At 40.8% G+C, this 25,282-nt stretch overlaps 1 protein-coding gene across 10 annotated transcripts; it reads right to left on the reverse strand.

The window, feature by feature from the left end:
- Positions 1-242: 242 nt before the first annotated feature.
- FAIM (Fas apoptotic inhibitory molecule) lies at positions 243-25,282 on the reverse strand. Of its 10 annotated transcripts, none has more exons than XM_033212508.1 (6): positions 24,930-25,282; positions 14,493-14,552; positions 12,718-12,850; positions 11,875-12,079; positions 4,519-4,568; positions 243-691 (listed from the first exon to the last, which is right to left on the reverse strand). In XM_033212508.1, the coding sequence occupies exons 2-6, from the start codon at positions 14,534-14,536 to the stop codon at positions 542-544; spliced, it is 582 nt and encodes a 193-aa protein (XP_033068399.1). In that variant the 5' UTR covers positions 14,537-14,552; positions 24,930-25,282; the 3' UTR covers positions 243-541. The 10 variants fall into 10 exon arrangements, with proteins under 10 accessions (XP_033068399.1, XP_033068396.1, XP_033068405.1 ...); XM_033212505.1 differs by having other exon boundaries at positions 11,851-12,079; positions 24,930-25,096; XM_033212507.1 differs by having other exon boundaries at positions 253-691; positions 11,851-12,079; positions 12,718-12,838; positions 24,930-25,275.

A 25,282-nucleotide genomic window follows, 5' to 3' on the forward strand; every position in this document is an offset into this window, starting at 1 on the left:
TGCTGGGATTACAGGCTTGAGCCACCGCGCCCGGCCGAAACCTGCATTTTAAATTAAATTCTTGTGACACTCACTATCTGAAGTTTCCTTAATGTTTCCAAATAAGAAAAAGTTTCTCATTTTCTAAAGTTAAACTAACTGTATCATTATGTACCAACTGCTGTAAACTAGAGAGACAGCCTATCCGCACAGGTTAAAACACATAAAGACTTACCCATACATAGAAACACAAATCAAGCAGATTTTGTTCACAGTATTTATTATAGTAAAGGTTACTGTTGTAAAACATTAGAGACTTTGGTCCATATCTTATTTTCCATTTGTCTTTAAAACATTTTACATTATTTGCATCATACATTGTAATTTTTATGACTATACATAATTGGTTTTTTTCCTGACCCTTGGAATGTTACAGTTTCATGTAACTTTTTAAAAAATAAAAACATTGCAGACTAAATGTACTGATAAGTACATACTGAACACATTTAATTACCACAGTAATTAAAAAGTCCTGATCTTTACTTCTTAAGATTAAGATTCGTTAACTTGCAATCTCTGGGATTTCTCTATTATCCACAATAAGAGTATGAATAATCCCTTCTTTCCGCTTCCCACTACTGACAGCCTTTATGTAACAGTCGTGGTTCCCGAGACTGAAGTGAGTTTCAGTCCCATCATCTACAAACTCACCCTGGATCAACAAAAGAAGAAGGAATTAGTGGTGCACAAACATTTCTCTTTGTCTAGAGCATTAACACCATCTAAAAGTACTAGTAGTACAATAAAATAGTGTATTAAACAATAAGCTGTGAAAAACAAAGTCTAAAGCTTGTACTTAGATGCTTTTACATTTCTGTTATGAAGTGAAAGTTTCCTTTTTATAACCCCTACAATCCTTAAGAATCTTAAATTCTTGGGGGAGGAATATAAACCTCATGGCTATGTGTCTATAACATATGTTTTCAAAAATAAAAATGATAAACATGACATTTATTAGTTATTTATAAATGCCTCAAGTGATCTACCTGCCTCAGCCTCCCAAAGTGCTGGGATTACAGGTGTGAGCCAGGGCATCCAGCCAGGGATAGAGTGTCCTTAGCCACTCTGAAAAATCTGATTCCTCCGGGTATAAGGTGGCTTACAATAAAATATACAGATAACAAAACCAAACACCACTAAATCTATACCTGTTCTGTTCAATACAGTAGCCACTGGCCATATGTGGCTATTGGGCACTTGAAATGGACTAGTCTGAAAATAGATATGCTGTTTAAATATAAAATAGACACTAGATTTGAAACACCTAGTATGAAACAAAAAAATATATAAAATAACTTTTTATACTGATTACATGTTAAATAATATTTTTGATATATTGATTTAAATTAAATCTAATATTAAAATTAACTTCATCTAAAATTTTTTCCAATGTGGACACTAGGTAAGTTAAAACTACACATGAAGGTCATATCTGTGCCTCATATGGCACTTTGATTGGGTAGCAGTGGTCTAGAGTAAAAAGATTAGCACAGAGAAGGAAGGAAGGAAGGAAGGAAGAAGAGGCTTAGAGGATAAGTACTGATTTACGCCAGAAAGCAAAGAAACAGAAAATCAGATTTAAACCCTGGCTATGAGCTTCCTGGCAGCCAAAGTAGATAGAACAAGGCCCCCCAGTTAACAATACCAAGTCAAAGAAGGCACAGGATGCCTCAGGGAGAGAAGCCTTTTCCCAGCTCTGGGAAGGATGTGGCCAGTGGCTCCTTATGGGAGGTGTGCTGAATACCACAAGCATGTCCTTGGGTGCAGTGTGTTCCTGTCCCCATTTTTAATATTGAGCCTTGAAAAAAGACTTCAGAGGAAAGGGCAAGGGTTAGGTAATATAATCTATATAACCAGCTTCTTGGCAATTGGACAAATATATAATTTTGGCACGATGCTTTGAGATAAAAAGGAGAAAATCAGCTGTAACTCACAGGCAACAGGGTGAGTTTGTTGTGTGTACGTACAGTACTGGGGAAGGCTGCCCAGATATGGAGCTGCCCAAACTGCCCTGCAAACTAGTAGTACAGTAGTACTACTAGTACTGTAGTTACAATGAGAAAGCAATTGTGTTATAAAGAGCTATTTTCCAAACACATGTGGTTTCCTGTTAATTACTACAAAACAAAGACATGTGGATGAATACTATTTTCACCTTTTTACAACCACAACAACATTCTTTGTGTGTGTGTGTGACAGGGTCTTGCTCTTGCCACCCAGGCTGGAGTACAGGGGTACAATTGTAGTTCACTGCAGCCTTGAACTCCTGGGCTCCAGCAATCCTCCTGCCTCAGCCTCCTGAGCAGCAGGGACCAGGCACACATCACCATATACAGCTAACTTAAAAAAAAAAAATGTGTGTAGAGATACAGTCTTGTCATGTTGCCCAGGGTGGTCATGAGCTCCTGGCCTCAAGTGATCCTCCCATCTCGGCCTCCCAAAGTTACAACTGCTTTTTTTTTTTTTTTTTTTTTTGAGACAAGGTCTCGCATTTTGTTACCGAGGCTGGAGTGCTGTGGTGCAACCTTGGCTCACTGCGGCCTCAACCTCCCTGGGATCAGGTAATTATTCCACCTCAGCCTCCCGAGTAGCTGGGACTACAGGCATGCGCCACCATGCTCTACTAATTTTTGTATTTTTAGTAGAGAGGGGTTTCACCATGTCGCTCAGACTAGTCTCAAACTCCTAGGTTCAAGCAATCTGCCCGCCTCGGCCTTCCAAAGTGCTGGGATTACATGCATGAGTCACCCCGACCAGTACAACCACATTCTTAATACCATAAAACAGCATTCTCTTTACATGTGCACTGGAGAATTTCTCGAGTGTGGGAGGAAATGAGATTCAAAACTGCTGATTCTCTACCTAGAGAATTCCAGGCTAGGAAAAAAAGAACAGGAAGAACCACCAGGTATGGCATTGGGCACACAGTAGGTATGTGATCTATGTTAGTGGTAACTGGAGTTTTTCCAAAGGGGGCCATAAAATACTGAAGCACTCTCCAAGCCTCTCTGCATAGAAGAAGTCTCTATCAGCAGATTTAACCCAGAGAGCAGCTCAAGCACTCAATTTTGAGTGAGCCCAAATTAAATTCTTTAGGACTCAGAAACAGAAAAGCATTCATCTTTGTGACTTTTAAATTTCAATGTATTGATTAATTATTTTACAGATGGGGTCTCACTACGTTGCTCAGGCTGGCCTAAAACTCCTAGACTCAGGGGTTCCTCTCACTTCAGCCTCCCAAGTAGGAGGCCACTACAGACCTGTGCTACCACGTGTGGCTTCATCTTTGTAATTTTTGATTTCTGGCTTTGTCACCTCCTCAGAAACAGCTATCAGACCAAGTAGGTTCTAGGTGGTCTTCTGAATAAATTAATCCCAGACCTCCTCTCTCCAACTACCAAAAGCACCTTTTCTCACTGTCTTATACCTATTCTATACAAATGAGATAAAAGCAACTACAACATGCAAAATGTGACCAGAGAAGAGAGCTTCCCATGATCTCTAGCCCTGATGCTCACATCTGGAGCCAGCATGAAAGTGGGTCAGAGGGACAGCACTCCCTGCTTGGCCCGCAGATCCCATAAGACATGGGGATTACCACCCAGTGATTTCAGCTCCTAGTCCCACACTTTGTTTCCCACTCTCTCCCCTGTGCACACTACTACTGTTTCATTCCTGCTTGAAATTCACTCCTACATTCATCCCATCCACAGCCACAGTAATCCAAGCACCTGATAGCAAAAGCCAGACACACTGGAGTCTACATGGGGATTTCAGTGTGCCTGGCCACAGTGACTGCGGTAGCCTCTTTCTCCCTGCATCGGCACTGCTGGTCTAAAATTCCACTTGTCCTCTGGGCTTTGTGAGAGTGCCCTTTCCTGTTCGTCTACCTTCGCGTCATCCGATACCGTATCACTCATTTTATAAAAATCTCGCTTTCAGAAAAGAACCCTCTGCTTGAGTGTATGGTATAAGGCATTCCTAAAGTGTGTTCTGTGGACCAGCAGCATTAGCAGCACCTAGGGAAATGTTAGAATTAGCATTTTAATGAGATCCCAGGCAATTTCTGTGCATGCAAGTTTGAGAAGCAGTGATACATAACACACCACTTCAAATGGATAAACACAAGAGGACACCAGCCTGTGGGGATATAATTCTAACTAGGGGCTCTTTTTAGGTATTTTACTTGCTAGGTATTTTACTGGTATTTTACTTGCTATGCTAGAGCCTGGTCCAGGACAGGAAAGGGAGAGTATGAAGTTGGTGTCAGCTAAGAACATAAGTTGTTTCCAAACTCATGGCACCAGGCACTGTCTGGCAAAGGTTTTCAGAATCTGGAGTCAGGAGTACTTAATCCCTTTTTTGTTTTTATCAAGATGGCCTTGGTTCATTATAAAATCTCTATAATTAGGAAATGCAGCAACAATTCAATGGTAACTTAGATACATGGCACTTAGAGTCATTAAATAGTCAACTTACTGCTGTCTCCAATTTTTTACCATTGCACCATACGTCCATAGTGTCTTTTTCTGTAAAAGTAGCATAAAAACTTTAAGTTATAATTCTGTGAATTAAAGATAAAGCTAACTTTTCCTATTTATTACTTTAGGAAAGGATTGATATACCAGATCTCTAAAACTCCATTAATATTCCAAAACCCAATACTTTTTCATGGTTTTCATGGCTTGGAGACTCTCCTAAAATTTGAAGAAGCTGTGTTTGTTCTTTGTTCAGAAAACTATAATGAAACAAAACAATCTTTTAAGAGAAAGTTACGGTCCTAATACAAATTGATGAAGCCTTATGAAACAAAATAAATCCAAAAGGACCATCTTTAAAGGAGGATGCATACAGGCTGGGCACGGTGGCTCACGCCTGTAATCCCAGCACTTTGGGAGGCTGAGGTGGGCGTATCACGAGGTCAGGAGATCGAGACCATCCTGGCTAACACAGTGAAACCTCGTCTCTACTAAAAGTACAAAAAATTAGCTGGGCATGGTGGCGGACGCCTGTAGTCCCAGCTACTTGGGAGGCTGAGAGGCAGGAGAATGGCGTGAACCTGGGAGGCGGAGCTTGCAGTGAGCCAAGATCACACCACTGCACTCCAGCCTGGGTGACAGCAAGACTCAGTCTCAAACAAACAAACAAAAAGAAGGATGCATACAGATGAATGTGAGGAGGGACGTTTCCACATAAAATGTCCTTCAGTACTGACCAGATGACTCCCCTGCCTCTCACACTCACCCAACTGGATGATGGCACAAAGGGACCACCGAAAGCAGCTGCCAGGGGGTTTATACAGGATAGACAGCACGTCCACTTTAGAAATCTAGTCCAGCTTCTTACTAGGTAGTACAATAATGTCTATTCCTTTTCAGAGTGGTTTCACTTTAGAGAAAAATTATTGGATTACAAGTAAAAAATAGGTATAGCTGGTAGACTGCACACTAAGGAACAATATGGAACAAAATGCTGCCCCGACACACTTAAACGCATCAGTTAACTTGCCATAGCTCACCTGAGGGTGGGGGAGTCCCCAGAGCCCCTTGTGAATGTCCTGGGAGTATCAGGAGAGAAGACTGCACTAATCGAGAAGCCGGAAGATGAACTTTGGGTATTATAGCGAAGAAGAGAAAGAAGTGTGGCCTGTATGTGCACAACGAGTCCAGGGGTCAAAACCTGCCCGGGGGTCAGATTTGAGGTACCAGTCCAGGGTCTGACTACCTGGCCATCTGCTCCAGGAGCACAGTCTAAAGGGGGTTCTTTCCCTCCCCACACCTTGAGATGGGAGTCTCACTTAGAGATGGGAGAAAAGCCTGTGAGGTGCGCTAGATGGAAAAAGAGAAAGCCAGAGGGGTCCAGGAGATATGGGCAGGGGTCACCTCAGTGGCAGCCTTAGTAGAAAGTCACTACAGTCACAGCTGCAGGTAAACTCAACTTGTCCCAAGACATGATCAGTGCGCACAGTGCTACGATAAACCACGATGGTGGTGGAAACTGGTATTTTACTTGCTATACTTACTGAACATGTGCATGTACTCAGAGTTTCTACAATAGTGTATTAGCATGCCTCTGAAGAACACTACTAATCCAGAAGCCCTGAAAGTAAATGTATTAAATTTGACTACATGATAGTAAAGAAAAGGCCGGGTGCAGTGGCTCATGCCTGTAATCCCAGCACTCTGGGAGGCCGAGGCGGGCGAATCATGAGGTCAGGAGTTCGAGACCAGTCTGGCCAACATGGTGAAACCCTGTCTCTACTAAAAATACAAACAATTAGCTGGGCGTACTGGTGGGCGCTTGTAATCCCAGCTACTTGGGAGGCTGAGGCAGGAGAATTGCTTGAACCTGGGAGGTGGAGGTTGCAGTGAGCCAACATTACACCACTGCACTTCAGACCAGACTGGGTGACAGAGTGAGACCCTGTCTCAAAAAAAAAAAAAAAAAAAAAAAGTAAAAAAGCCACAGCACAACTGAAGAAAAATGCACACACATTAGCCAAGCTATGCAATAAATGACAAACTCGGAAAAATATTTCAAACTCATAGCATGAACAAAGGACTAAACTTACTAATGTGAAGACTGTGAGAAATGAAGGAGAAAAAGACCAAAAACCAAAAGAAAATAGGGCACAGGGCATGAACAGGCATCATGAGAAAGGAAACACAAAAGAAACTTAAACCTAAGATGCTCAACCTCACTTTTGAAAAAGACAAATAAAAACAACCCTGAAATACCATTTCTTCTCCTAGCAGAATGCCAAAAAATCCAAAAGTTTGGTAACATGTTCTGCTGGAGAACCTGGGGGAAAATAGCTAATGGGGGTACAAAATGGTAAAAGTACTATAGAAGGCAAATGGGCAGAAATCTATTAAAATGACAAATACAATTATTCTTTGACCCAGAAGAAGTCCTACTTTCCTACTTCCAGAAATGTGTCATAATATAATCTGTGTCCTGTATTCCAAGAGGCATGCAAACAAAGCTATTCATGCAGCATTGCTTTTAACAGCAAAAGATTAGAAACAGCTCAAGCGTTCATCAGTTGGGAGTGAGCTAAATATTTACTATTGAAATTTACTCTGTAGCTATAAAAAAGCATGAAAAAGTTATTTAGGTTCTGATATAAAAGGATCTTCAGAATGTACTAAGTGAATAAAGCAAGATGCTTTTATGTGATAAGAGATAATATGTGTATTTGCTTGAATCTGAATAAAGAAACACTAGAGTGACACTAAAAATGGTTATCTTGGGGGAACATGGCAGATGGGAACAGGGATGGAAGCAAGACTTTTCACTGTGTCTTTTAATAGCATTTTGATTTTTGAATCCTGAGTATGTAACCGATTCAAAACGATATGTTAACATAATGACATATCTGGCTGAAAAATGTCAAATCTATCATGACTCAGAGGTGGATTCAGTGACTCATGGGAGGCACTGCTGCATGTTCATCTTGGAGCATCTCCTCTTTACCTGTCTGCAGATTCCCTCAGCCACAAGAACAATAGCTAGGGACTTCCCAGGTGAGTCCTGAGCAGGTTATGTTCTGTAAATGCTATCAGAGAAGTGAAACTTTTCAGAACAGAAAGAGAATTTCCGCTCAACAGGAAGTTTCATATGTACTTTCCTCCTGCCAGTTTTATTTTCCTCCCATGACATTCAGTGGTGTGGAGACTACCGGAGCTAAGAATGCTAACCAACCCTGTTTTCATTGCCCTTATATGCCTCACATTTTTGGAGTGGTGAAAAAGAATGCACATGATCTTTGAGGTCAGGTCTCAGCATCACTTTTTACTAGCAGTACCCTTTGGCAAGTCACCACCACTCTGAGCTTCCATTTCCTCAGGGGCAAATGAAGATACCACTCTTCCCACAGGTTGTTATAAGGGTTAGGAATAATTTATATAAAGTGCCTAGTATAGTATCCGGCACATAATATGACCTCAGTAAATCATAATATTTTGTTATTCAAAGCTTTTTCGTGGCCTTGCTCTAATTTCTCAATATAAAATTTAGAAAGTCATATAATACTGTCATTTGAAACTTGCCACATAATATATATAAGTGACTTTTACCAGGAGACCTTAGCTAAGCCCATTCTTTGCCCATGAGTAGTAATATTAACCACAAATAATATTTTTTTTCTTTTTTTGAGACAGAGTCTCCCTCTGTCGCCCAGGCTGGAGTGCAGTGGCCGGATCTCAGCTCACTGCAAGCTCCGCCTCCCGGGTTCACGCCATTCTCCTGCCTCAGCCTCCTGAATAGCTGGGACTACAGGCGCCGGCCACCTCGCCCAGCTAGTTTTTTTTTTTTGTATTTTTTAGTAGAGACGGTGTTTCTCCGTGTTAGCCAGGATGGTCTTGATCTCCTGACCTCGTGATCCACCCGTCTTGGCCTCCCAAAGTGCTGGGATTACAGGCTTGAGCCACCGCACCCAGCCACAAATAATATTTTTAAATTAATTATTGTTATTATTTTTGAGACAGAGTCTTGCTTGATCACCTAGGCTGGAGTGCAGTGGCGCGATCTGGCTCACTGCAACTTCCGCCTCCCAGGCTCAAGCAATATTCTCGTCTCAGCCTCCCAAGTAGCTGGGGTTACAGGTGCCCACCACCATGCCCAGCTAATTTTTGTATTTTTAGTAGAGACGGGGTTTCACCATGTTGGTCAGGCTGGTCTCAAACTCCTGACCTCAAGTGATCCACCTGCCTTGGCCTCCCAAAGTGCTAGGATTACAGGTGTGAGCTACCATGCCCAGCCAAATTATTATTAATTTTGAGGCAGAGTTTCACTTTGTCATCCAAGCTGGAATGCAGGGGTGCAATTTAGCTCACTGCAACCTTGAACCCCTGGGCTCAAGTGATCCTCTCACCTCAGCCTCCCAAGCAGCTGGGACTACAGGCATGTGCTACGTGACTCAGCAAATATATAAATATTTTGCAGAGATGAGGTCTCCCTATGTTGCCCAGGCTGGTCTCGAACTCCTGGGCTCAAGTGATCCTCCCACTTTGGCCTCCTAAAGTGCTGGGATTACGGGTGTGAGCCACTGTACCTGGCTGACAAATAATAATTTTAAAGAATTCACAATGTGAGAACCACTGCTAAGTACTTTACATGTACTAAATCAATTAAGCTTCACTCATACCACAACTCTGTGAAGGAGTTACCATTACTATCCCCATTTTTGGGGGTTTTTTTTTTTGAGATGGAGTCTTGCTCTGTCGCCCAGGCTGGAGTGCAGTGGCGCGATCTCTGCTCACTGCAAGCTCTGCCTCCTGGGTTCACGCCATTCTCCTGTCTCAGCTTCCTAACTGGGACTATAGGTGCCCGCCACTGTGCCCGGCTAATTTTTTTGTATTTTTAGTAGAGACAGGGTTTCACCATGTTAGCCAGGATGGTCTCGATCTCCTGACCTCATGATCCGCCTGCCTCGGCTTCCCAAACTGCTAGGATTACAGGCATGAGCCGCCGTATTATCCCCATTTTAGAGATGAGGAAACCAAGGCTCAGAGGTTAAGTAATTTGCCCATCACACAGCTCTGATCCGGGAGCCTGCATTCTTCATAACTAATCTGTAAAATGTAGGCTGTAGTCAGCATAGTCCAAAGTTTGATGGATCTTGGAAGTAGAAGTGCAAGCAATATCAATAACATAGGCAATTTTGCCTTTACCTCAGTAAACGACTTTGGTCCCTTGTCCCTTCCAAACAGCAAAAGGGACAAGTTTGGGCTGAACGCTGTCTCATTTCCAGGCACATGAGGGGATTGCAAATGGATAGAGAAGAGTAAAGGCAGACAAGCAGTAAAAGGAGAAAAATAGATTTTTTTAAAGACCGGAGATAATTCACAAGTAGATAAGCAGGCCCCTGGGCATTTAAAAGAGAACTAACTGTATGCTAGGCATAGCTTAGGTAGTCTCTTCCATTTCTCCCAGGAAAAGTTAATATCAATTGTATTACAAGTTGGCAAAGGAGCTGATTAAGCACCTAAAATTAATTAAAGGCCTGGTTTCATCATCTGTTAAAGTCTCATATGTTCAAGTGTGCTGACACTAATCATAATCCTTTTAAAAACGAAAATTTCCATTATTAATGAGATCCAGTGGTTCTAAAACTTTATTGCAGATTGAGTAATTATATTCCTAAACATATCACTATGAGATTTGGAAATATAAGGGATAAGATGAGCTCCCAAACCCTTCTGGAAATAAAAAAATGAGATTCAGATTGGCACAACACTTCTCATTTCAAACAATGGAGAATAAAAGCTATTGGAATAAGGGTTTCAAAAATTCTGAGAGAAAATTAGTTTGAAATTAAAACTCTGTACTGAACAAAACTATCAATTTAGCATTAGGATCAAAGTTATGTTTATTTCTTAGACACCCTTTATCAGGAGATTACCTAAGGATATATTCCAGTAAACAAAGATGAAAGCAGGAGTTGAGGGGTTCAATAACTAGAAGAACAAAAGAGTTCCATGAAAGAAAGCCTAGGGTGGCTATGAAGCAGCAGACTTGGATATTTAGAACAGGAAGCCAACAGACTCCCAATATTGTTGTTAAGAATGAAAAGAAGGGTGGTCACAGCTGCTTACACCTGTAATCCCAGTACTTTTGGAGGCTGAGGCAGGAGGATCACTTGAGCCCAGGAGTTCAAGATCAACCTGGGCAACATGGTGAGATCCTGTCTCTACAAAAATTTGTTTTAAAGTTAGCCTGGCATGGTGATGTGGACCTGTGGTCCCAGCTACTCGGAAGGCTGAGGCTGGAGGATCACCTGAGCCCAGGAAGACAAGGTTGAGCCATGTTCATGCACACCAATGCATTCCAGCCTGGGCGACAAAGTGAGACCCTGTCTCAAAAACATCAAAGAGTGAAAAGAATTCCAAGCAATAGAGAACACGAGTAAAACTGCTAACCGACATAGGAATATGGGTAAAGAAAAGATATATATCTATTTTCCATAAGAAAAGAGAAACCCAAACAGGAAAGCCTAGAAAAACAAACAAAACTCTTCAAAAAGTCCTAAACTTTGATAAGCTTTATCTGATGCAGTACTAAGCCTATTGTTATCTAGGAAAATATTGCTTTCTTACTGATAAATCCTAAATTTCCAATTGCCTTTAAGATATATTTATAAAGAGAAATACCAAATAATATCAAAATCTACATCAATATTACTTTTTTTTTTTTGAGACAGAGTCTTGCTTTGTCACCCAGACTGGAATGCAGTGGTGCAATCTCGCTCACTGCAACCTCCACCTCCTGGATTCAAGTGATTCCCCTGCCTCAGCCTCCTGAGTAGCTGGATTACAGGCATGTGCCACTATGTCCAGCTAATTTTCATATTTTTAGTAGAGACGGGGTTTCACCATGTTGACCAGGCTGGTCTCAAACTCCTGACCTCAGGTGATCCTCCCACCTCGGCCTACCAAAGTGCTGGGATTACAAGCATGAGTCACCGCACCTGGCAATATTACATTTTTTAAAAACCTAAACCTATAATCCTCAAATCCATCACCATAAAACCTGGCTTAAGATAGCTTACATATAAAATGGTGGATTAAATGAATGCTTCATTTACACAGGACACATTAGAAATACACCTGCTGGACAATATACACACCTGCTAGACAATCCCAAGCAGATGGGAAACAAAAAGACTTTAAAAAATGTTTTTAAACAAGTGAAATACACCTGCACTTATACTCCCTCTTCTTTTCAAACCTCCATAGAAGGTCTGAATAGTTACAGGAATTAAACAGACATTATAAAAAAATAAGTTATGCAGAAACAGCACTAACTTACCCAAAACAATTCTAAAGTTCTCACCATCCATGTGTAATATCCAAGTATTGGTGGTTTTTGATCTGTTCTCCATATACTTCTTGAGACTTTTCCCATTAATTTCCAGAGTATATTCATAAGCAAAACCACTGATAGCATCTATATTTATGGTCGCTTTTGTCTTCGCAGCTCCAACATAGAATGTTTCTCTGCCCACTAATTTGAACATCCAATCTTTCCTTATCTCTTCCTACATAATAAAATAGAAAAATTTGAACCAAACGGAAGAAAAATTAAAATTTAATTTTAGAAATAACGTAAAGTAAACAAAGGCAATGCCATTTAGATACAATTTTATTGCCAGGCGTGGTGGCTCATGCCTGTAATCCCAGCAAGCTTTGGGAGGCTGAGGCAGGCGGATCACGAGGTCAGGTGTTTGAGACCAGCCTGGCCAACACGGTGAAACCCCGTCTACTAAAAATACAAAAAATTAGCCGGGCGTAGTGGCGGGTGCCTGTAATCCCAGCTACTTGGGAGGCTGAGGCAGGAGAATCGCTTAAACCCAGGAGGCAGAGCTTGCAGTGAGCGGAGACTGCACCACTGCACTCCAGCCTGGGCGACAGAGCGAGACGTTGTCTCAAAAAAAAAAAAAAGATATAATTTTATTAATTTATGATGCCAAGGTTTTAGAAAATAAAAGCACTTTAAGTTTAAATATTACATGCTATATTCCATGAATTCTATAACTATTTATACAGCAAAATGATACCGATCAAAAACATGACTATAAGAAAAAAAAAGCCCGAATTCACATATGAAGATGCTACTTTAACAAAATCAAGCTTCTCTATACATCATATTTTACAAAGTAACATATTTTCTTCCTACCTTTCCATCTACATATACTACTCGTTTGCCTGATGTAGTCCCATGTTCAAATTCAATCTTGTGGACTCCGTCACTTAAAGCAACATCCCAGACAGCTACGAGGTCTGTCATTTTTTCTAGACTGTAAGGAGGGCTAAAGGAATAAAATAAAGCAATTATACAGGGCCAAAATACGAATTAAATAACCAATTAATCTTTCCAAGATGAAAATATTAGATTAAACCCTCTAAAATGTCAAAATATTAAAGTGACAGTACCTAAGAAATTCTACTCACAGTACATGTAACTATTTTCTCCCTCTTATTCACTCTTTCTTTAAGATACAACTACTATATATGGGTACATAGTCCGATTACTTCTAAAAAAAGCCACCTGAATATTAATAGGATTAAGAATGCATCAGTTTATCCTGGTTAGTATTTTAGGTTAGGCTACAGTATAGTGCATGGAAAGGTCAGTAAAAAGTCTTTACTCTTCCCCCACCAGCTCCCATTTAAAAACGATGGTATTTAATTTTATTTCTCCTTTTCAGGTCTAATCACTCTAAAACAAGAACTCTCCAAACCTCCCATACTTAAACTAATACTAGGGATTTGTTTTAACAAAAAGTTTCTAATTTATTATACTGAGACAGAAAAAAGTCATAGAAGAAATGTCCTATTAATAAAGATAAAAATAATTTTAAAATGTTATGAAAAATATTCTTGGCATTATTACAGGAAATCTTATTCAAAAAAATAAAGGACTTTGGGCTGGGTAAGGGGCTCATGCCTGTAATCCCACACTTTGGGAAACCAAGGTGGGCAGATTACTTGAGCCCAGGAGTTCCAGACCAGCCTGGGCAACATGGTGAAACCCTGTCTCTACAAAAATATTAGTCACACATGATGGTGAATGCCTGGAGTCCCAGCTACTTGGGATGCTGAGCCCAGGAGGTTGAGGCTGCAGTGAGCCATGATTGCACCACCATGTTCCAGCCCAGGTAAAAGACTGAGACTGTCTCAAAAATAAGAAATAAATAAAGGATTGTGGTTTGTCAGAAATTTCTGGCATATACTTAAACATATATTTTTGATGTTAATATATCCTGTGTGAATGATATAATACACATATAATATCTAATTAATATTTTGATAATGGTGCATCTTTTTAGCTTTGACAGAAGTATCATTTATTACAGTAATAATGATCATAGCTAACAGCTATTAAGTGATTACTATGTGCCAGTTACTGTTCTAAGAGCTTTAAATACGTTAACTCACAGAATCACCATGGGATGGCTACATCACACATGGGATGGATAAAAAAGTTAGTATCCTTATTTTACAGATGAGGCTCAGAGAGGCTAAGGGTTTACCTAAGGTTACAATGACATTAAGTGGCAGAGGCAGGATTTAAACCTAGGATTCTGGCTCCAAAGCCTGTTCTCTTAACTACATCTTCCTCTTTGTTCACCCTAATTCCCTTTGTATGCTCTAAATTGAAGATGGTAAATGGATTTTATATCATTTTGAAGTAGTTGCCAAGAACTCTGTGCTGAGAGAAAAGAGGAGACCTCATATAAAGGCTCTACCGAAACGGATGCCATGTTACTGGAGGCTACCCCCACGCCAGGTATTTACTACTCCTGCTCTAAGTCATATAAAAGCAGAACCATGTATTCTGAAATTTTACAGAATGTATTCTTAACAGAGTAGCTTGGATAAATCACTCTTTTGAATGATAACAATCTTGAAAATGTCAAAGGCTAGTTTACTGCAATATAAGACATTTACCTTTCATCATCTTCAAAGATAGGACTGTCATCTCCAGATGCCATGGTTGGCAAAAACAGTCTTTAATCCAATTAGCAGCCAGGAAAGAAAAAAGCAGAATTGCAGCAAAGAAATACTGAAAGCAACAATGATGACATCTACAAAGGGTTTTCTAATTTTGCAATCCATTTATTAAATTACATGGAGTTTCAGATGAAACAGCTTTCACATAAAATAGAATTGCAATCTTTAATTTTCAGAGAAAGATGTTACATCATGTAAATCAGTCATATTTCTCCCTGTTATGGATTTATAATTTCTTAAAGGTATACTTTATCAAAACTAAAGAACAAACTCTCATTTATTGCATATCAGAGCTGCAAGAGACCTAAGAGATCCTCTGGGTCCTATGCTTCTCAAATTGAAGCACAAGAAGCCCCAAGGCTATGAGTCAGGGAATACATCAAACTCCAGGATAAACACAATGAATCTTCTGGGAGCATCAATGTTAAAGTGGTAACTAATTTAAAATGTAATCTTTATTTTAGAAGGCTACACTATGGTGGAACATAACTTTTAAAATCTTTGTTTACATAACTTCAAAGAACTGATGAGTTTGCAACAAGCAACAGGGATATGCTGGTCTGCTCTCAAAGAGTGAACTTAATTGATCCCCCTAATTAAGCCCATTTAATTTACTAGTGCCAATGATGAATCGACAAAAGTTATGTGGCTGGCTCATGCAACTGGCAGGATCCAACTCAGAACTAGAGTCCAGTACTATGCAATGAACTAAACAGTAACTGGGCTGCAGTGTTGATTAAGCTGTACTAAAATCAGAAGTGCACACAAATTCACATGCATAGGAAACCCTCACATTTGAAGATTGGGATTAACAGTTTCACTCCTGCCAAAGTATCCTAAATTCAACTATGTTTTGCTTCCAAGATCTACCCTAGTTTAGCCCTTTCCTTAATTAGTGCCTATTTCCTATAGATGCTCAAGAATGCTCTCTCCTGGTTAAAAATGGGAGATTGCTAACCCTCTCTGGCTGGAAACAGCCAGAAGTCACAAGTTATTAAAAAGTTTTTTGTTTGTTTTTGAGACAGAGCCTCACTCTGTCCCCTAGACTGGAGTGCAGTGGCATGATCTCGGCTCACTGCAACTTCTGCCTCCTGGGTTCAAGCAATTCTCATGTCTCAGCCTGCTGAGTAGCTGGGACTACAGGTACATGCCACCACATCTGGCTATTTTTTTGTATTTTTAGTAGAGATGGGGTTTTGGCACGTTGGTTAGGCTGGTCTCGAACTCTTGGTCTCAAGAGATCCACCCATCTCAGCCTCCCAAAGTGCTGGGATTACAGGCATGAACCACCACATGCCCAGCCAAAAAGATATTAAAGAAGACATTAGCACTCATAAAAGCAATCCAATGGGCCAGAAAAGCTAAGGATTTTAGAATGAAAACTAGGTAAATATTTGTACCTAAAACAAATCCCTCTTTTTAAAAATTAGCACCACACAGATTTGTGCATTTTTCTACTCTTAAGGATTATCCCCTATGAAACCAGAGGGTATCCTATAACAATAAAAACAAAAAGAATGCACATCAATATAATAAGCCAGCCAGGCGTGGTGGCACGCACCTGTAGTACCAGCTACTGGGGAGGCTAAGGTGGGAGGATCGCTTGAGCCTAGGAGTTAGAGGCTCTGGTGATCATGCCACTACACTCCAGGCTGGATGACAGAGTGAGACCCTGTCTCAAAACAGATATCTCTCTATATATACTATATATAACATATATTTACTATATACACTATATATTATATATAATATAGATAGATACTATATATATACATATATACACACACACATACATATATATACACAATGTAATTATATGTACTCCAGCCTGGGTGACAGAATGAGACCCTGTCTCAAACCATATATATATATTATATAGATAGATATATATCTATATTATAGATAGATAGATAGTATAAGATAGTATAATTATATGTACTCCAGCCTGGGTGACAGATATAGATAGATAGATAGATAGATAGATAGATAGATAGATAGATACAGATAGATAGATAGAGATATATATAGATATACATATCCGTTTTGAGACAGGATCTCACTCTGTTGCCCAGGCTGGAGTACATATAAATAATATGTATATTTATATACATATTATATGTATTATGTATACATTATATAATATATACATACAATATATAAATATTATACATATATATAACATAAATAAAATAAGCCAAACAGTGTAATATAAACTTCGATAAGGCATCCTTTGTAAATCAGAATGTATTTAGGGGTGTTATTCAAATTTTGCTCTACAATTTTCAGAGACTCCAGAAAGTTCAGTAATGTAGGCATTCAAACCTAAAATAATTGCTCCGTTTTCTATTATAAGGAATTCCAAATACTACTAAATCACACTAAGATACAACATCTTAATTATAATACCTTTTCATGGAAAAGTATAAAAGGCAATACCACCAATTATAAGAAAGATTAGAAATCATGATCACATTAAAACATGTTTTCTTCTCTAAACTATGAACAATCATTCAGGCATTCAACAATTATTGAAGGACTACCTAAAAAATAGCAATTTTTCATTCTCCAATAATTAAAAGTATACCTGATAGGAGAGAATTATAAACAAAGATAACAGTAAGTACTGAAGCAATTATCTGGCAAATTTGAAGCATTCTAATTCTACTTATATAACTATATATATCAAAATTATGTTTCTTCTTAAAGTTACAAATCAACATAAAATTCTGTTACTCTCTTCGCCTGTTTTTCTCTGACTAAATAAGAAAAATGCTGCTTTAATACAAAGTTAGTAATATTTCAATTTTCTTGTTCATGCTATCCATTATTTTAAGCAAAACACTAAAAAAAATCTTTTTATAAATGGTTAATAATTATAAAATGTTTTTAAAATTACTTCTTGGAGTGTGCACGGCGGTTTAGCCCTGTAATCCCAGCACTTTGGGAGGCTGAGACAGGAGAATCATTTGAAGCCAGGAACTCGAGACCAGCCTGGTCAACATAGTGACACCAAAAAAAATCAGCTGGGCGTGGTGGCATGTGCCTGTAGTCCCAGCTACTCAGGAGACTGAGGCGGGAGGATCACTTGATTCCAGGAGTTTGAGACTGCAGTCAGCCATGACCATGCCACTGCACTCTAGCCTGGCCAACAGAGCAAGACGCTGTTCCAAAAGCAAAACAACAACAACAACAAAACAAACAAAAGACATTATTCTTTGGAACATTAAAAGTATATTCAGCTTATAAAAGGCTGCAATACTTCAAATTTTGTACAATTTTAAAAGGCAGAGATTAACTTTAAAAACTGCTTTCTATGCAAGGATTAAAGTGACCACTATCTTATAAACAGCCTTAACCAAAATATGAGAGAGTCATAGAATTTTCAGCACTGGAAAACAAAAAACAATAAAATCACCTGGTCTAGCCTCTCTCCTTCATTATGGGGAAATCAGTAACACACATCCCTCCAAGTGCCATCTCCACTGCCAGGCCTGGGTTCTTATTACCTATCCAACTTTCTAACAAAGCTGTAGAGGGTGCCAATAATGCACATGGAGTAAAGAAAACTTTTCAAATGATCTTACCACAAACAGTAATTCCCATCAACAAATCCCATCTAATGTTTAAGAAAAATATCCAAAATCAACTCTGCCTCCTGCTTTTGGGCTTCTCTCCTACCTCCTATTCCAGCAGTTTCACTAGTCTTATGACTTCTGTCACTTTATACATTCCATTACAATCTCACCACTTTAAAATTTAATTGAAATTGCTCTTCTGGCTCAAAAACTGGAGAGCACACATAGAAAACACTCTTAATAGCCACAAAGGCAACAGGTTAATAGACTGACATCTGTTTTTTGGCCATTCATATCAGGGAAAATCATTAAAATCCACTAGTCAACTCATCAAATGCACATAAAAATATGCCCACTAGTGAGTCTTTAGGGAAACATGAAATAAAATAGAGATTTAGGCTAGAGGTCTGAAAGGAAGTATATATGAATAATTATTCTAAAACCGCAACAGGCACTAAAGCACAGAGATCAATGTTTACTTAAACAGACTTTAAGATACTTTGGACCATCAGCTGATTTTTCATTTTGAGAATATCCCCACACAAAAGTAAACTTACTTCCTCCATAACTGGTGATTCTCTGGATGGGAATACCAGCCTGAGCAAATGTAATCCATTAATTCAACAAATAGTTAAATGCCCACCAAATGTTCTGAAAGCACTCCAAAGTCACATACAGATGGTCCCCGGCTTACAATGGTTTGACTCAGTGATCTTCTGACTTTAAGATGGTGCAAAAAAGATACGTGTTTGGTAGAAACCATACTTTGAGTACCCATTCATTTTCAGTACAGTACAAAAAGTTACATGAGACAGCCAACACTTCATTGTAACATAGGCTTTGTGTTAGATGATTTTGCCCAACTGTGGGCTAAGGTAAGTATTCTGAACACACTTAAGGTAGGCAAGACTAAGATATGATGTTTGATAGGTTAGGTGGACTGAATGCATTTTCGACTTACAATATTTTAAACTTGCAATGGGTTTATTGGGATATAACCCCATCACAAGTCAAGAAGCATCTGTACATGTTTTTGTTTTTGTTTTGAGACAGGGTCTTGTTCTGTTGCCCAGGCTGGAATGCACTCGATGGTGTACTAAATGCTCACTGTGGCTTCAACTTCCCAGGCCCAAAGGATCCTCCCACCTTAGCCTCCCAAGTAGCTGGGACAACAGGTACACACCACCACACCCAGCTCATTTTTGTATTTTTTTGTAGATATAAGGTTTCACCATGTTATCCAGGCTGGTCTTGAATTCGTGGGCTCAAATAATCCACCTGACTTGGCCTCCCAAGATGCTGAGATTATAGTCACCACACCCGGTCATACATATCTTTTAAAATTTTCTGTAGGTTTGTATGATTTACAGCAGCTATGCTCTATTTGTTTTCTCAAGGGGAGATGTACCTTCACATCAAAAGTTTTCTTATGATAAATGTCCAGCCTTCAGTTTTTTTCAACATTTATTTGAGCCTGCTACCAAGAGATACTGTACTAGACGATGTTAGAAATTTGCAGAAAATCCTTCTTTTTTTGTTTTTTGAGATAGGGTCTCACTCAAGTAATCCAGGCTGGAGTGCAGTGGTGCAACCTTGATTCACTGCAGCCTCGACCTCCTGGGCTCAAACAATCCCCTCACTTCAGCCTCCTTAGTAGCTGGGACCATAGGCATGCGCCACAACACCCAGCTAATTTTGTAATTTTTTGTAAAGATGAGGTTTCACCATGTTGCCCCGGCTGGTCTCGAACTCCTGAGCTCAAGCAATCCTCCCAATTCAGCCTCCCAAAGTCCTGGGATTACAGGCATGAGCCACCATGCCCAGCCTGAAGAAAATATTTCTGTCCTTAAAGAATTTGAGAGTTCAGAAATAAATCCACATATCTGTGGCCAAGTGATTTTTGACAAGGGTGCCAACTCTAACTGGTGGGGAAAGAACAGTCTCTTCAACAGATGTTATGGGGAAAACTAGATTTTGATACACAAGAGATTTAAGTTGAACCTCACCTGTCTCACACCATATACAAAAGTTATCTCAATGATCTAAATATAAAAGCTAAAACCATAAAACTCTTAGAAGAAAACATAGAGGTAAATCCTCATGACCTTGGATTTGGCAATGGATTCTTAGATAGGACACCAAAAGGATAGCAGCAAAAGAACAAACAGATAAACTGGACTTCATCAAAAGTTAAAATTGACTGGGTGTGATGGCTCACACCTGCAATCCCAGCAATTTGGGAGGCCAAGGTGGGAGGACTGCTTGAGCCTAGGAGTTCAAGACCAGCCTGGGCAACACAGGGAGACTCCATCTCTACAAAAAAATTTTAAAACTAGCCAGGCATGGTGGTGCATGCCTGTAGTCCCAGTTACTCGGGAGGCTGAGGTGGGAGGATCACTTAAGCCTGAAAGGTCAAGGCTGCAGGTGAGCTGTGATTGCACCACTGTACTCCACTCTTGGCAACAGAATAGACCCTGTCTCAAAAAAACAAAAACAAACTAAAATTTCTGTGCATCAAAGGACATTATCTAAAAAGTGAAAAGACAAAGATGAGAGAAAATATTTGGAAATCATATATCTGACAGATGTTTCATATTCTGAATATATAAAGAACTCTACTGCTCAAAAACACAAAAGACAACCCAATTTAAAAATGGGCAGAGAGGCCAGGCACAGTGGCTCACACCTGTAATCCCAGCAATTTGGGAGGCTGAGGCGGGTGGATCACCTGAGGTCAGGAGTTCAAGACCAGCCTGGCCAACATGGTGAAACCCCATTTCTACTAAAAATACAAAAAATTAGCCAGGCGTGGTGTTGGGCACCTGTAATCCCAGCTAGCTACTCGGGAGACTGAGGCAGGAGAATCACTTGAACCCGGGAGGCAGAGGTTGCAGTAAGCCAAGATCGTGCCATTGCACTCCAGCCTGGGCAACAAGAGCAAAACCCCGTCTCCAGGAAAAAAAAAAGGCAAAGGACTTCAACAGACATTATTCTAAAGAAGACATACAAATAGTCAATAAGCATATGAAAAGATGCTAAACAACATTAATCATGAGAGAAATGCAAATCAAAACCACAATGAAATACAACTTCACATCTACTAGGATAGCTATACTAAAAATAAACAGAAAATAATGAGTGTTGGCAAGGATGTGGAAAAACTGGAATCCTTGTACATTGCTAGTGGGACTGTAAAACGGTGAAGTTGTCACACAAAATGATATGACAGTTCCTCAAAACCTAAACAGAGAATTACTCTATGACCTAGCAATTCTGCTGCTAGGTATACACCCAAAAGTTTTGAAATCAGTCACTCAGACACCTGTATACTATTGCTCATTGTAGCATTTTCCAATAGCCAAAAGATGAAAACAACCCAAGTTGTCCGTCAATGTAAGAATAAATAAAATGTGGTATATACACTTGATTTTAGCCAAAAGGCTGAGAAGTGATAAAATGCATACATATACAAAGGATATTCCTTTTTATTCAGCCAAAATAAGGAGTGATATTCTGACAAATGTTATAACATGGATGAACTATGAAAATTTTATGCTAAGTGAAACAGCCAGACAAAAAATGACAAATATGATTCCACTTATATGAAATACTCAGAATAGGGACATTCATAGAAGCAGAAAGCAGATTAGATGTTCCCTGGGAAAAGGGGAAGGGATAAGGAGAAGTCTCAGTCTCTTTTGTGTTGCTATAAAGGAATACCCGAGGTTGCATAATTTATAAAGAAAAAAGGTTTATTTAGCTCATGATTCTCATGTCTGGAGAAGCTCAAGATTGGGCACCTGCATGTGGTGAGGGCCTCAAGTTGCTTCTACTCATGGCAGAAGGCAAAGGGGAGGTGGCAGTGTAGAGAGCACGTGACCAGAGAGAAAGCAAGGGTGGGGGAGGGGGGGAAGGTACAGGCTCTTTTTATCAAACAGCTATAGTGAGAACTGATAGAGCCACAACCCATTCACCTCCAAAGGAGGGCATTATTCATGTATTCATGAGGGATCCGCCCCCAAACACCTCCCATTAGGCCCCACTTCCCAATACTGCCACACTGGGGGTCAAATTTCAACATGAGATTTGGTAAGGACAAATATCCAAACCATAGCAGGGAGTTATTGCTTAATGGTTACTGTGTTTCTGTTTAAGGTATTGAAAAGTTTGGCAAACAGTGACAATGATCGCACAACACTGTGAATGTACTTAATGCCCCTGAATTGTACACTAAAAAATTGTTAAAATGGCAAATCTACGTTATATATATTTTACCACTTCAAAAAGTTAATTATATAAAAAAGAATAGTATACTTTAAATGGGTGAATTACATGGTATGTGAGTTATAGTTCAGTAAAGTTGTTAATAAAAAAAAGAAAGAAAGAAAGAAAAGCAGGTGTCCTAGCTGTATTGTCTCTTGGGATGCAATTGCACCTGTCACCAAAAGATAACGTCTGTCTTTGTCCCCAGTTTCCACTTCACTCAGAAATATCTGTCACATAGATCTCCGAGTTACAAATTCGATTTAATAAACACATGTCATATTCTAACTTCATCAGGCATACCAACAGTTATTGGGTACTTATGTACCAGGCTCTGGGCAGGACACTAACCTCAGAGTGGGGGAGTCTGGAGAGACCAAGAGATGATTATAGCACAACAATGGGAGTGTCCTTATAAAGGGAAGCAGCATAGGACAGAATGGAAAGAGTCCTAGCTCTGCCAAAGAAGGCTTTGGTTTAAAACTCTGGAGAAAAGTGGCCAGGCGTGATGGCTCACACCTGTAATCCCAGCACTTTGGGAGGTCAGATCACTTGAGGTCAATAGTTCAAGATCAGCCTGGACAAAATGGTGAAATCCTGTCTCTGCAAAAATAGAAAAATTTGCCGGGCATGGTGGCACACATCTGTAAATCCCAGCTACGCCAGAGGCTGAGGCAAAAGAATCTCTTGAACTCGGGACGTGGAGGTTGCAGTGAGCCGAGATCGTGCCACTGCACTCCAGCCTGGGCAACAGAGGGAGACTGTCTGAAAAATAAAAAAATAAAACTTGGGAGCAAGAAATTAATCCACTGTTGTTTTTAAACTCTTATGCATGTACTTAATTTTCAAGATTCTATGACCAAACTGGAAAATGATAAATACAAAAAAAATCCATCTATTTTTGCAAATATGTTATTAAAATGTAAATTAAAAAGATGAAAAACCACATTCCACTTATTTTCACTGATGGAGATGATGCCAAGCACTTGAAACTTCAAAGAAAGCTTTTTCAGTATCTCATACTTACCCATCAATCTTTTAAAACCCATTCCCTAGCAACCCAACACCTAAGTTTCAGAGCATGACTTAAACACCAACATGTTCATCTAATCCTACCTGAATTTTGCTTTAACTTAGGTTTTATCCTTATTGGGGACTGAAATGATTTGTTCAAGATAAACCGAAGTCAGTTTAAAAATTACTCAGATGATAGTAGTTACTAGGATGCTCATAGTTCCCTTTTCAACAAAAGCCCCAGGTACAACCAGCCAATAATGCAAGTCACACTTAAGTGCTGACATCTTCATACCCGGCCCGGCCCCGTATGAAGTGAGGGGGGTCTCCAGTAAAGTCAGTCAGGAAGCTCCTCGAGCCAAGTATTCCCAAATGCTACTTACTGGAGGTACAAAAATGAGAATAACTTTTCTGAAGTTATTCATTTCACAATCTATACCAGAAGCCTTGTGGTATAGATTGTAGATTCTATCTTGTTTTAGAACGAATCTTGTGGGATTCATTCTACACAAATGATCATGCTCAAAATCCCAGATGCAACGGTGCTCAGTTAATTACGTTTTGTAATAACTAAAAACTGAAAACCACTTGGGCGCTCACAATCAGGGAGAAAACTACATTTAGTAAATCACATTCCAGTCAAAGCCATGCCAGGAGTCAGGGATAGATGAGGCAGTCAACCTGGCACACAGGAATGTACAGTCCAGTGTGGCCAATAAAAAGGATGCAGAAAAACATTTAAAGATACGGGTAAATGCATGCGATGTATTGTTAAGACAAAGAGGCCGAAGGTTGAGGCTGCAGCAGTGAACCGAGATCGCGCCACTGCATCATTCCAGCCTGGGCGACAGAGCGAGACCCCGTCTCAAAGGAGAGAGAGAGAGAGCGCGAGAGCGAGCGAGCGAGCGTGTTTCAGCACTTTATGATGCAGGTTCTGCAAAAATAAGCCCCGCTCATATTACAGGGAAAAACCATCTGGAAGAAAATACATCTTCATGTTAACCCAGCTTGTCTCTGGGGAACAGGGGCACGGCTGCTTTGCTTGCTTCCTTGCTGCTTTCTGTTCTTTTTTTCGACCGTGACAAATATTATATTTAGAGTTCGCGAACAGGCCGGAGAGTTCGCGGGTGCGGCAGGTCGCGGGGCAGCGCCTGGCCAGGCAGGGACGGCCAGGCAGGGACTCCTCCGCACCGCCCCGGTCTGGCCCCGCGCCCCGCCGCACCTCCACCTTTACCCGCGGTGAGCGGGAGCCGGGTCCCGCCCCGAGGCCTGGGATCACCGGCGGGCCGGCTGGAAGCGTCCGGAACTCACCCAGCGCCTCACCCGCCTGGGTCTCACCGACCGCGCAGACACCTCCCGCCGCCGCCGCCGCCCAGAGATGGCCGCCGCCGGCGCAGCAGGGCCGAGGGCGTGGGGATGCCGGGGGCTGCGCGCAGGGGCTTCCAGGGTGCTGAGCTGACGGGCCTGAGGCTTCCAGGCGGGCGCAGGCGCGACCCCGACCCCACCCGGGCTGCTGCCTCACCTGTGCGCTGTGGGCGGTGGGAGGCTCTGGGGTAGGTTTCACCAAACAACCGGTTGGTTCCGACTCAGCTACGTAGGCCGAGTGGCCTTGCTTCCCTCGCAGAGAAACAGGCGCAGCCAGCGCGGAGGTTGAAAGCTCTGCAGGCGCGAGTACCAAACGCGCCGACTGTTTGTCGCGCCTCAGGTCCCCTGGGGCGCCCAGCGCAGGAGGCCACCCCTCCCGCCGCCACGGACCCAACCCCGGTCCTCTGCCTTAGCCGAAGGCCGCACCCTCTGCACACAGGCCTTCCTCAGCCCCAACCCAGGACATCACCAGGTCCCGCAGTGCGTCCCGTCTTCCCGCCAGCAAGTGTG

The sequence above is a fragment of the Trachypithecus francoisi genome, unplaced genomic scaffold, assembly GCF_009764315.1.
Source record: "Trachypithecus francoisi isolate TF-2019V2 unplaced genomic scaffold, Tfra_2.0 Lachesis_group0, whole genome shotgun sequence".
NCBI classification, from domain to species: Eukaryota; Metazoa; Chordata; class Mammalia; order Primates; family Cercopithecidae; genus Trachypithecus; species Trachypithecus francoisi.